This window comes from Hydra vulgaris, chromosome 08 (genome assembly GCF_038396675.1).
Source record: "Hydra vulgaris chromosome 08, alternate assembly HydraT2T_AEP".
Classification (NCBI taxonomy): Eukaryota; Metazoa; Cnidaria; class Hydrozoa; order Anthoathecata; family Hydridae; genus Hydra; species Hydra vulgaris.
The window spans coordinates 24838039-24850501 of record NC_088927.1 but is presented as its reverse complement, the minus strand read 5'-3'; the positions used below and the strand labels follow the sequence as shown (position 1 = coordinate 24850501).

The following is a 12463-nucleotide window of genomic DNA, read 5'->3' as shown; positions in this document are numbered from 1 at the left end:
GTTTTATTCATAGATAATTAAATTTAAATCTGTACTCTCAGGTGCTTAATATACAGAGGGGAAGGGAGATTTATCATTTTCTGAAAATTTTTCTACCCACACCAAACTTATTAAGCCCCTCCTCCCACCCTCCAATTATTATTATTTACTTGTTATTATCTAAGAAGCTGTATCTTAAAACTAAAAAACTTTCAGAGTAAACCAGCCTTGAAAAGTAGAAAATATAAAGTCAATGATGAAAATAAAAATTCCCAGCCACTGGTTTATTAGATCTTGATAAAAGTTCACACCCATTCTTTTATTTCCACCCACTTTGTATAAAGCACCTGAATGTATATGTATATCAATATATGTTTAAAGTTTTTGTCAGTTACTTGTAGCATAAGCATAACTATCAAAACATAGCAGATAAAAGCAACTGCAATGTAACATAACTAAAATGTACTTGTTTTATTATTTTTTTAGAATAAAAAAAGAATAATTTATGATTTAAAGCAATGCCACAGAAAACAATAGGGTATTTTACTTTTTATTTAATTAATTTTTTTTTTTTTTTCAATAATGCTTTGTTAAATGTTTTTTTATATACATGATTGCTGTTGGTATGAAAAAAAGTTAAAGACTAAAGCTCTAACCCATCAGTTGACAATTTGTTGTGACATCATTGTTGATCTGTTTTAGAGATTTTAGCAATACAGCAGTTCCAAATGGCATATTTTGAACCCTTTTTTAATAGAAAATTTAAGTTCAGATATCTCAGCAACTACTAGACATCCTAAAAATATTTTTGCTGTATTTTTTATATTAGAAATAGATACTTCAAAATTTCAATTTTTAAATTTACTACCAACCAGGTTTATTTTTAATTTTTAATTGGTTTTAATTTTAACACTTTTGGACTAAAGGCTATTTTCTGGGTATTTAATTTCTATAATTTTAAAGCAAATGTTACAAAATTAATTAGAAATGATGCCTACCACCTATATTTGCATAGAATATTATTTTTATTCTCTCTGTATTTTTATTAGGTTTATTAATATTATTATTCATTATAATATTAAAGAAATTTCACTATCTGAATGGATATTTTTTTTAATTTTCATTTAAACCTAACACTGCTTAAAAAAGGTTTGTAAATAAATATTAATTTTTTTTAAAGTTTAGGTGGATTACAAGGCTATCAAGTCTAAAATAATTAGTTTCATTAAATATTGATTTCAAAAATATTTAGGAAGAGCCTATTGTAAAAATATTTTATTTGTAATTTGTAAAAACGTTGTATAATATTATTAAATAATCAACTTATTTTAAAGTTTCCCAACAAAACTTAATGCAACTAGCGAAAACTCTTAACACTAAACAAAGGTTTAGACTAAAAAATGAAAAGATATCAATAAAATAATTACGCAAAAATCCATACATCCACACAAAACTCATTTGGAATTTTTTTTGTTTTGTTTTTTTAATACTTTAAAATAGGATGACTTGAAACAGGTGGGTGTTGCAGCATTACTGTATTTACTCATTTTCCTTTTTTTACAATTTCATGGTACATTTTAATTAATGAATAATTAGTCTACAATAAATAAGTATTAATAAGTTGTTTTAAAGAATAAAAAACACCACTTTAAAAAAGCTATAGTTATATACTTATCTAGTTCTTAATTTCCTATTTTTCTGATATTTCAGACTAGATTGGAGTGAAGAAAATATCATGATGAAAAATATCATGATGGCCATGAAAATATCAACAAAAATTCTGAGAAATACCATGATTACAGTAACAACACTTTTACTGCTGCTATGAATGATCATCAGCAAGGACTTTCTCTATGACAATGTGGAGAAAAGCATGTTATACCATTTAGTACTTTTTTGCCATATAGTGGTTCTACAGCTTTCACACAAGCATCAGAAAAATTGTTGTTCATATTGATACAAGTATGTGGTATCCATTACTTACATTTGAAATTTTTATGATAGCCATGCGAATTATAAATAAAGAAGGACAATATGTTCCATATTTAAAGAAAACCTGTTAGGAACAAAATAGGTTTTTAACATTTTGAAAATACACAAAGAGCAGCTGTCAGTGAGACAAACACAAAATATTAAAATTCCTCGTGCTCAAACAAATGCTGTTGAAATTATTAAGTCTTTTGATAATTTAGCAGAAAGCATGGTTGATATTTCGGCCCCCAATATTATTAACTATGCTAAAATTCATATGAAGTTAACTTACTTTTGAAGACAATATATTTTCCCATCTTAATCCAGATATCATTGCTATTTGCAAAGATCACAATATATGTTTTGTATTCTTGCCACCAAACAGCACCCATTTAACACAACCCCTTGATATTTGTTCCTTTTGACTATTGAAGTTGAAGTAGTGAAAATTCCTCTTAAATTGGAAAGAGCAAAACAAGTCATTCTCAACCCTACTAAAAGGTTCATTTACACCCCTTTTGAAGATTAAGGAAATTGGTATCAGACTTCAAGGTAGCTAGGACTTTTCATGTTTCTAAAATATTACTAGGTTCTGATAAAAAAGATTGTTGACGGTTCTATTCTTGATCAAATTTGTGCAACTCATTGTCCTGAAAATCTGCTCTTACTATGCAAAAAAGAGTTAATTTCCAAGTCAGTGACAAGTGAAGATATTTCTGTTAACTCATCAGCATGAATGCTACCTAAACAAGTATAAAAAGGAGAACTGTTGGATGAGGGAGGCAGTGATAAAGAAAATGAAACAGATGATGAGTGAAGAGTCTGCAGAAACAGATCTAGGTAAAGATGTCAATCAAAGCTTTCCAGAGATTGTCATCTGCAGAGACAAATGTAATATGTGAAAGTGCTACACCTGAAAAAAAAATACGAATCTGTCAAAATTGGCAACTGGGTATCTGTAAGATTTTCTGAAAGAAAGAGTTATAGGGGAGCAGTTGTGAAGCTCTATGTTGGAAATTGATAATGAGTGTGGCTTTTCTATCAAATTTCTGAAAAATTTCTTTTGGTAAAACATATATTTGCAAGCACTGACTTAAAGTTTTAAATAAACATCGGATATGAAACAATTTTTAAAGTACTTATCATACCCCTCATACCATTGTGCAAAATTTGAATGGATAATAGTTAACAAACTTGTAGATATTCAATAAAAGGTGGAAAAACTGTAAAGTTCCCCCATTTTACGGAACTCAATGATTTTTTTAATAAATACTCATTGTTTTTTTGTTTTTTTAAATACTTTTAAAAAATAAAATAAAAAGCTTTTGCTGTTTTAATATGTTTTCTGTTACAAAATTTACAAAAAAAAGCTCCTATTATATTGGAAATTTTATTGTATTTATTTTATTTGAAATTATATATAATATATCTCATTATATTTGAAATCTACATAACTAGAGAAATTTAAAACATGCATCAAATTTTATTGTTGGAGTAAGAAATAAAAAAAAAACTTTTCAAAACTTTTAAAAAAGTATAAAGTCTGGGAATACTCAAAGATAGGGTATTATTTTAGGTTCATAAGTTGTGCTATTCAATCCAAGTCTAAGCTTCTTAACTTCAAGGCCAAGAATTTCAACTGCTTTACCAGAGTTTCATCTTTATAACTAAAAAAGTTTAAATTGTGAAGTTAAGAATTTGAAGTCTTGGCTAAAGAACATGAATTTTGAAACCAAGAAAGTGAAAGCCAGGAATTTTAGATTTAAAGCCAAGTTTTTTAAATGCAAGGACAAGAGTTTCCATTCCAAGGGAATGAGTTTTAACTGAAATGCTACCTCCAAAATGCAAACCTCTGCAAACCACTGTGTAGCCTTTTTTTAGCAGTTTTGTTTTTCATTTTTATTTGATTGTTTAACATTGATTACAAATTTACATTGAAATTTTTTTCATATAATTGCTTTATTTTAAGATATTTTTTTATATTTATAATTTTCATATTATTGCTTCTTTTTTTAAACTGTTTTATGGGTTATTAATTAATTTATGATGCCGATATTTTAATTTTAATTTCTTTTTTTAGTTCTTTCTTTACAAAAAAACCTGAGCAAAAGAAGGAGAATGGGTAAGACTTTATAGAATTTTTAACATTTTATCATGTTTGTTTTAATTTAAAAATTACTAAATAAAGTTTTAACAACTTTATATAAATAGCCAATAAACAAAAAAATAGTTATTATAATTATTTAAATAATAAATAATGGCTGGTTAATAAGTGGAGGAATTGTTGTAGGATCTTTGAAGAAGTTAGTGTGGCTTACTCAATTAAATACTCACCTTAATCTGTTGCGATTAGGGAAGAATCGTCTTTTTGGATGCAATCTAATGCTTTTGAGGAAAAACTTTATTATATTCTCTATTGGAAGGTATTGAAATATGTTTCTTAGAGGATTTATAATCAGAATTAATTTGGAATTATATGAAGATTGAATTATTCATTAAAGAGGCTTATACATGAAGTAGATTATACAGAGAAAAGATTTTGTAGGTGATAAGTTGTTTTGGTAATAGGTTATAAAATTATTTGGTGAATTATGTTCTAATTTATATATTCTTTAAAATGGATAATATAAAATATTAGACATGTAACCACCCTAGCATATTGTATATACTAGAGTGGTTTGTAATAAGAGTTTTTTTTTTTAATGTTAGGCTACAGTCTACAAAATTTATTCAATATGAAATGATTATTTTAGATTTTATTTCATAAAAACTATGGTTTTTTTTTTTAACTAAAAATAAAAAAATTGTATTTTTACAAGTTTTTTAATATTTAATTTTTTTAAACATTTAAAAAAACAACAATATTATGTATGTATGTATGTATGTATGTATGTATGTATGTATGTATGTATGTATGTATGTATGTATGTATGTATGTATGTATGTATGTATGTGTGTATGTATGTATGTATGTACGTATGTATGCAGGGGTTGAAATAAATGTCAGATATTGGCGTCCCCCGGACTATATATGTATGTATGTATGTATGTATGTATGTATGTATGTATGTATTTTTGAAACCTGTTTGAAGGGCGCAACCAACCATTGTTCATTTTTACTGAAAAAATGAACTATGATTTCTTGCCCTCCTCTAGCAGGGCTCAAAAATGGTTCAAGAGGCAGCGATGTCTGACAGCTATTTCAACCCCTGTGTATGTATGCATGTATGATTGAGTTTCTACAGTATTATTTATGTATGGATTAAGCCTTGCAGTATTTTATATTGTAAATTATAAAAGTTATAACCATGTAAATTATCTTACCCTCCCAAAATGAGGGGGATGTAAATTTTGTATTTTTTTAGTTTTGATTTTTAAATTATTTATAATTTATGCATGAAGTTTTTTCTGATTTGTCTATTAGTTAATATGATTTTAAAAATTTATTTTCAACAAAAAACATTTTATTTTTGACTTATTAATATTTACTTTTTACTTGGATCCAAGCTAGAATTTATATTGCGAAAAAGAAACATAGTTTACTAGATTGACATCTAATATGATTTAAAAATATACCTGTAAAAAAAAATTGATCAGCTCAACAGGGTTGCAAAAAAACCGTTTTTTTTTTGAAAAAAACCAAAACCATCGGTTTTTTTAAAAAAACCAAAAAAACCATGGTTTTTTTAGTTAAAATTAGATTTTTATTAAATAATGCCATATTTAGTTATCCTTTTAAATTAAAAAAAAGCATAACGCATTTTATTTGAGTAAACTATATTCTTTATCAATATTACTGTAATATTTCATCAAAGTTATTCAAAATATCATTGTTTAGTGTTCTATATATAAATACAAGCTTTGCTGCTTTTTCCACCCCCAATTGGTTTCTTAACTTAGAATGAACAAGGCCAAAAGTTGAAAAAATTCTTTCAATTCCAGCACTAGAAGCTGGTGCATTTAATAAACCTTCAGTATTCATTATGTTACAATCCACAATTTTCAGAGATTTCCACCATTCTATTGGTGATATATTTTTTAAAACAGATTCACTATACAAATAGCTTTTATCGAATGGAGCAGATTTGGCTTTTAATTTGAATATTATTGGTAACAAATTCTTGAACTCTTTTCTGCAAAATTCATGGCAGCTTCATTTTCATTTTCAGAAAGATTATATCCAAAATATCTAGGATCTATTGTGTTTGCCAGGAATTGAGCATCACGGACAGTCTGAAGGTATTTAGATTCACTTTTTTTTTTTTCATTTGTTAAAAATGATAAACTGTTTATCAATACTTTAAAAATTTTAACAGTGTCACTTATTTTTATTTGATCTCTTTGCAACTTACCTAAAGCTACTGCAATTGGTTTTGATATTTTTAATGAATCTTCTGTGTTTTGCTTTATCTGTATATCACTTACTTTTTTACCAATCATGGGATCTAAGTCTTTATTTTTTTCAAACATTGTGAAAATGATGCTCCAGTTGTTGACATATTTTTCAAGTGAATCACATACAGAATTCCAGCGAGTTTCAGTAGGAAGTGGCAATTTTGTTCCTCCACTTAACTTATAAGTTGCTCCTGCTTGATGATTATTTGTGTAACATTTTATTATTTGTGTAACATGCTTGCTCACATTTTCAATATTAAGATCATTTGCTAAAAGATTTACCATATGAGCAGCACACTGATAAGTTATGATAATATCTTTTTCAGATGACAGTACTTGTCTCATTGATTTCATATTAGCTGCATTGTCAGTCACAAAGCTTTTTAATGTGCATCCAAATTTACATCTTACAGAATCTATTGCTTCCCTTGCTAATTGTGTAAGATATTCACCAGTATGTGAATGACCATAAGTGTTGATTGTTTCTACTAAGATGTTAATTTTATCTGTAATTACAGAGATACAAACTATAGGTTCATTATGTACATTACTCCAGCCATCTAAAGACATGGCTATAATTTTCCCATTCAATACATTACATTTCTTAATTTCTTCTGTGTAAACCCTATCTATTATTTCTTCTCCAATTTGAGTTCTATTAGGGAGAGTGTATCCTGGATGAAGAATATTGATAAATTTTTTAAATTCTTTGTGTTCAACTGTTCTGAAGCTAGAGTTTGTACTGTATATAAATCTACCAAGTTGCAGATCAAATAAATCTTTCTCTTTGAGGCTTGTTCGTGTGAAAAACTTATCAGTTTTCAAATATTTATCAGCTGATGTTGAATTGGGCTGAGACCTTTTCATTTGTTGTTGTAATGTTGATGGTGAGTTACCTTTAAAATGAAATTGCAGTTTATTGAATTATTCTAAGTTAATATGTCTATACGTGATAATTTAAATATATATGTTTACAATTTAGGGAAAGTTTAAAATTTAAAATGGCAATGCAGTAATTTAACTACCTTCAAGAAGTTGTTGATCTTCCATTGACTCCATAATTTCATGGAGTTGTGATTGCTTGCGCTTTTTTATATGTTCATGCATCCTTTGAATTTGATCTTCCATTTCTTTTCTACATGCATTACTCTACACCTGCTCTACACCCCTTTCTTTCTGCTCTACACCCCTTTCTTTCTGGAACAGTCACTCGTGTATATTTTAACCAAATCATATCACATTTGCGCCCAGTTTTTTGAGACATTTTTTGTGGTATCAATAAATTATGTTAGAACTACTTATAGTTTTGCTAAACATATATATATATATATATATATATATATATATATATATATATATATATATATATATATATATATATATATATATATATATATATATATATACACACACACACACACATATATATCGCTAAGTTTTCTTAACGATATATATATATATATTTATATATATATATATATATATATATATACACACACACACACACATATATATCGCTAAGTTTTCTTAACGATATATATATATATATTTATATATATATATATATATATATATATATATATATATATATATATATATATATATATTTATATATATATATATATACACACACATATATATATATACATATATATATCATTAAGAAATAATAATTGCTTCCTGATGAAATAAGTTCATCAAGAAGCAATTCTTCTTAATGAACCTATTGAAGGAGAAACAGCCTGTAGAAGAAAACAGATAAATAAGTGTTATTACTAATTTATTACTACTCTGTTCTAAAAGAACACTGAGAACTTCTATGAAAAAACAGAAACAAAAAACATGGATTTTAAAAAAATATCTATATTGAAGATTAGTTATATTTGTTAACATAACCATGTTTTAGTTTCCTGTTGTAAGTTCAAATCTTTTTAAGAAAACATTAATTTGGTTTAAACCAACATTTTTTTAATTGGTTTAAACCATGGTTTAAACCATTTGGTTAAAACCATGCAACCCTGCAGCTCAACAAGCTAAGGAAGATGAATTTGTTATGTCATTTAAACTTTTGTCTGATATTACTTACCACAATGCCACAATTTTACATGATCACCATGATGCCATGAGCTTAATTAATTTAAAGAGGAATAAGTTTTTTTTACTGACTAACATTTGATAATTTTTAAAGTTTTTAACCTTTAAAAATGTCTCATAAAAAAGAGTCGAAAAAACATGGAGACATAATTTAAGAGCTTGGAAGTAAAGTCAGCGTCCTTATCAAAATAAAGTGAGAAATTAAATAGTTATATGCCCAGAAAAAGTTAAGACTGATCTAGTTAATCTGGTCAAGTTCAATACCCATCAATTTTAAAATTTCTGAATTTAAAGGAAATTTAATCTACATACAATTCAGATAGATAATACAGAATTCAGATGTAACAGGGACACTATCCATGCACAGCATGGCACTGATATTTTACAGCTATTGATGGAATAAATCTTTTTTCTGCTAATCTTAAAAGTCTTTGCATAGAAGGCCTTCTACAAGGCAATAGCTACATAAGTGAGTTAAAATTTGCCAAAAGATTTTAGCAAGGCATCATTTATAGTTTTTACTCATTCAAGAGCCCCAAGACAGTTCTACTTGTCTTTGCTTAGAAAAGCAAATTCTTCAAAGCTGCAGGGTGTGAGTCAGACTGATCATGATAAACTTGATCCTAACTTGACAGATTTACTACTACATATTAGTGGAACAGCTTGCTGCACCATATTATAGAAATAAATTACTGGGTTGTATTACAGGAACAAATTACTCTAGATAAATTACTAAAACAAAGTTGCGACCAGAAACTAAATACATTTGAAATAAATTTTTTTTAATGAAAAATTTTTCAATTAAAAAAAGAATAACAGTTGTCTGTGTGTTTTTTCAAACTTTATATGCTGTTTGCTTAGTTCAGTCATTAACAATAATTTTAATTTTTGTGAAGTTTTTTAAAATTCTTTAATATTCACCTTGAGAACTTTTTTTTGAAACAACCTACTCTGTGTATTAAGAAATCTAAATGGGCTAAAAAAAGAAATAAAGTATAAAACTTATATCTAGAAATGTTAAAATGTTTCTACTCAAACTGATAGTTGTTTAGAAGTAATTCCAACATGGTAATGTTTTCCGTTTGTAATCATGATGCCTTGAACCCATCTGTTGCCCAATAGTTTAATCAGTTTGCATTAGTTTCTTTTGTTTAATGTTATGTTTAGTCTTCCATTTAGTTTTTTTTTTGCTGCATTTATTTTAATGTTGATTTTTTGTTATAGTAACCGGAATCTTGAATTAAGTTTGCAACTAGATGATTGATTTTTTAACAGCAATTGATAAAGAATGTCAACTAATTAGGAAAATATAAATATATAAATTATAGTAATTGTTTAGTAAATTATATAATATATATATATATAAATATATATTATAAATTATAATAACTAGTAAATAAAACTAGTAAACTTTATAAAACTATAAATTTCATGGCGCAGTTTTATATATTTTGCAAACATAGCAAACAAAAATTGTACACATAGAATAAAAATTTGTTTAATCAGAAAATGTTTCATGCACAAATTCGGAATAAATGTTTTCTAACCTTTTTTTGTTTGACATAAATTTGATTTTAAAATTGATTTATGATGAAAAAAATTAAGTTAGTTGATATGTTTTGATTGGTTAATTTGATGATGATATCAGTTTGGTGATAATAAAGTATGTTTGAGATTTAAAATTGGGCTGATTGATATGAAGGATTTTGAATTTGCATAAGTAAGTTTTTTTTTTAACATTTTCACTTCCAATAAGGCTGCAAGCAACCACTATTAGAGTTGAAAGTTACTGGAAGCGAAAAGATAAAATTTATAGAGCAAGATAACAATTAACAGACAACTTAAAAAAATTATATGAATCAGAAAAAACAAGATAAAGGGAGCGAATTCCAAAAAACTGATGTTCGAGGAAAAAAACTAGACAAATAAGAATTTTTGGAACTGTCACAGTAAAAGTTATTAAATTATTAAATGACATTATTAAATGACGAGGAACATGATAATGAATTTTAGTAGATCGCACAAGAGACACTAGCTCTTTAGAGCAGTACCCATTAAAGTATTTATAGAAAAGAGAAAGAAAAGAAACATTATTAGGATGTGATAATGGTTGGAAATTGGCTGCAAGAGTAGGTCCAACTATGTTTACAATGCGTTTTTGCACCTTGTCTAAAAAAGAAAGGACATCATTAGAAGATTCGCACCAGATATGGCAGCAGTATTCCATACAAGGATGGATTTGAGATTTATAGAGATAAAGAATAGAATCGGGAGTAAGAAAGTGGCAAGCATAATAAAAAGATGTAACCTTAGCAGATGCTGTTTTTTCATTAGATTTGATATATGGTTTCCAAAAAAGATTGGAAGTTAGAGTTCATCCTAGAAGATGAAGGGTAGATGACTCATTGAGTACATTACTGTTAATAAATATAGGAAGATCTACATTATTGCAATAACAATTAGATAAAAAAAAATTGAGTTTTATTTGAGTTAAAGTTGACCAGCCACTGAGAGCCCTATGTCGTAGCAGAAGTGAGATTCTTTTCAAGCTCAAATGCCCCCTCCAAGAAATCAAAGAATATTGGCTTCTCATCAAGGCAAGAATGAATGGTAATATCATCAGCGAACAATGCCACCTTAGATGTAAAAATTTCTGGAAGATTGTTAATGTAAAATAAAAAGTGGTATAGGGCCAAGGATAGAACCTTGAGGAACCCCTGAAGTTACAAGTTATAAAGAAGAGTGCTGCCATCGAGGAAATCTTTTATACTACGATTTATAAGGAATGATTCAATAATCTTAAAGATGTTACCTGATATACTGTAAGAAGAAAGGTTATGGAGAGGACCAGCATGCTAAACTTAATCAAAAGCTTTAGAAATATCGAGAACGGTAACCTTATCCTCTCCACATCTATCTAATGCATGATAAAAAGTTTCATTAAATGCATGTAAATATAGTTAAAACTTCTGTCCTTGGTCACACCTGTCCTTGGTGTCTTAAATATATTTTTTTAAAAGTGAAAGTGAAATTAAATTTTATTGAATTTTAGTTTTATTATTTTATAGCAAATTTTTTTTTGTTTTTAAATATATTTTTTATTTATAACTTTTATAATTATATTTTTAATGTTATTATTTTGAGAACTTCTGAAAGGCTTTATCTTGAAAAAGAAAAAAGCAGTGATGTTAAATGTAAAGAAGATGAACATGAAGATCAGAAAATAGATAATCCTTTGGTTTCTTTGGAAAAAGAAAATGAACATTCAAAATGTTTTTTGGATGCTTCAAAATCAATTAATAATGAAGAAATTCCAATAAAGCGAAAAACAGGTATTTGTTTGTATGTTTATATAATTTAAACAATAATATTAACAGCCTGCAAAATCTGAAGAATTTTAGGTCGGCACAAGAGTGCCATACTTAGGTGGCACTCTTGTGCCAATTAGTGGGCAAAATTTTGCTTTTTCATAGCTTTGCTCTGACATTTTAATTTTATTCTTTGCTTAACCTTAAAACAGTTGCCATGTATGAGAATGTAAAATATGGTTTAAAAAATTGTTTTTTTATATGAATGATGTTCCACCTACGAATGTTTCTTTTGCTAATTTAGTATAACCATTGTTTTTGTTGTAACAATATTTTAGGAGCTCTGTATCAGGGCTTGTGATGAAGAAAATCGCCAAGCGTGTTGTATCGCGCTCGTAAAATTAGAATATGTTTTTATCGAGCGTGATTATGTGCGCTCGAAATAATGTCGGCGAGCGCGATCATGAAAATTGCTGAAGGCGATGCTCATAAAAAGCTTTTTATTTTTTTATATCTTTTTTATTTGTTAATTAATTCTTTCGTCAAAAATTGTTTGAATTAGTATCAAACTCATGAAACTACTTCAACGAAGTAGATTTTTATACTTCCAAACTTCTTGTATATTGTCAGATCGCGATTTTATTTTTAACTATTAATGTTAAAAAAAATATATATCAAACAAAAACGCAACTTCTTATTGATTTAGTATTGAAGTA

At 27.2% G+C, this 12463-nt stretch overlaps 1 protein-coding gene across 2 annotated transcripts in view; it reads left to right on the top strand.

Moving 5' to 3' along the window:
* The first annotated feature begins 448 nt into the window (after positions 1 to 448).
* LOC100206246 (DNA ligase 1) overlaps positions 449 to 12463 on the top strand; it is a 62088-nt gene continuing 50073 nt past the window's right edge. The window contains exons 1-4 of one of the 2 annotated variants that reach the window (XM_065803300.1): positions 464 to 517; positions 4031 to 4072; positions 4241 to 4373; positions 11584 to 11771. In XM_065803300.1, coding sequence (XP_065659372.1) covers positions 4069 to 4072; positions 4241 to 4373; positions 11584 to 11771 — 325 coding nt within the window. In that variant the 5' untranslated portion in view covers positions 464 to 517; positions 4031 to 4068. Of the gene's footprint in view, positions 518 to 4030; positions 4073 to 4240; positions 4374 to 11583; positions 11772 to 12463 lie in introns of both variants that reach the window. The other variant, XM_065803301.1, reaches the window with a different exon arrangement.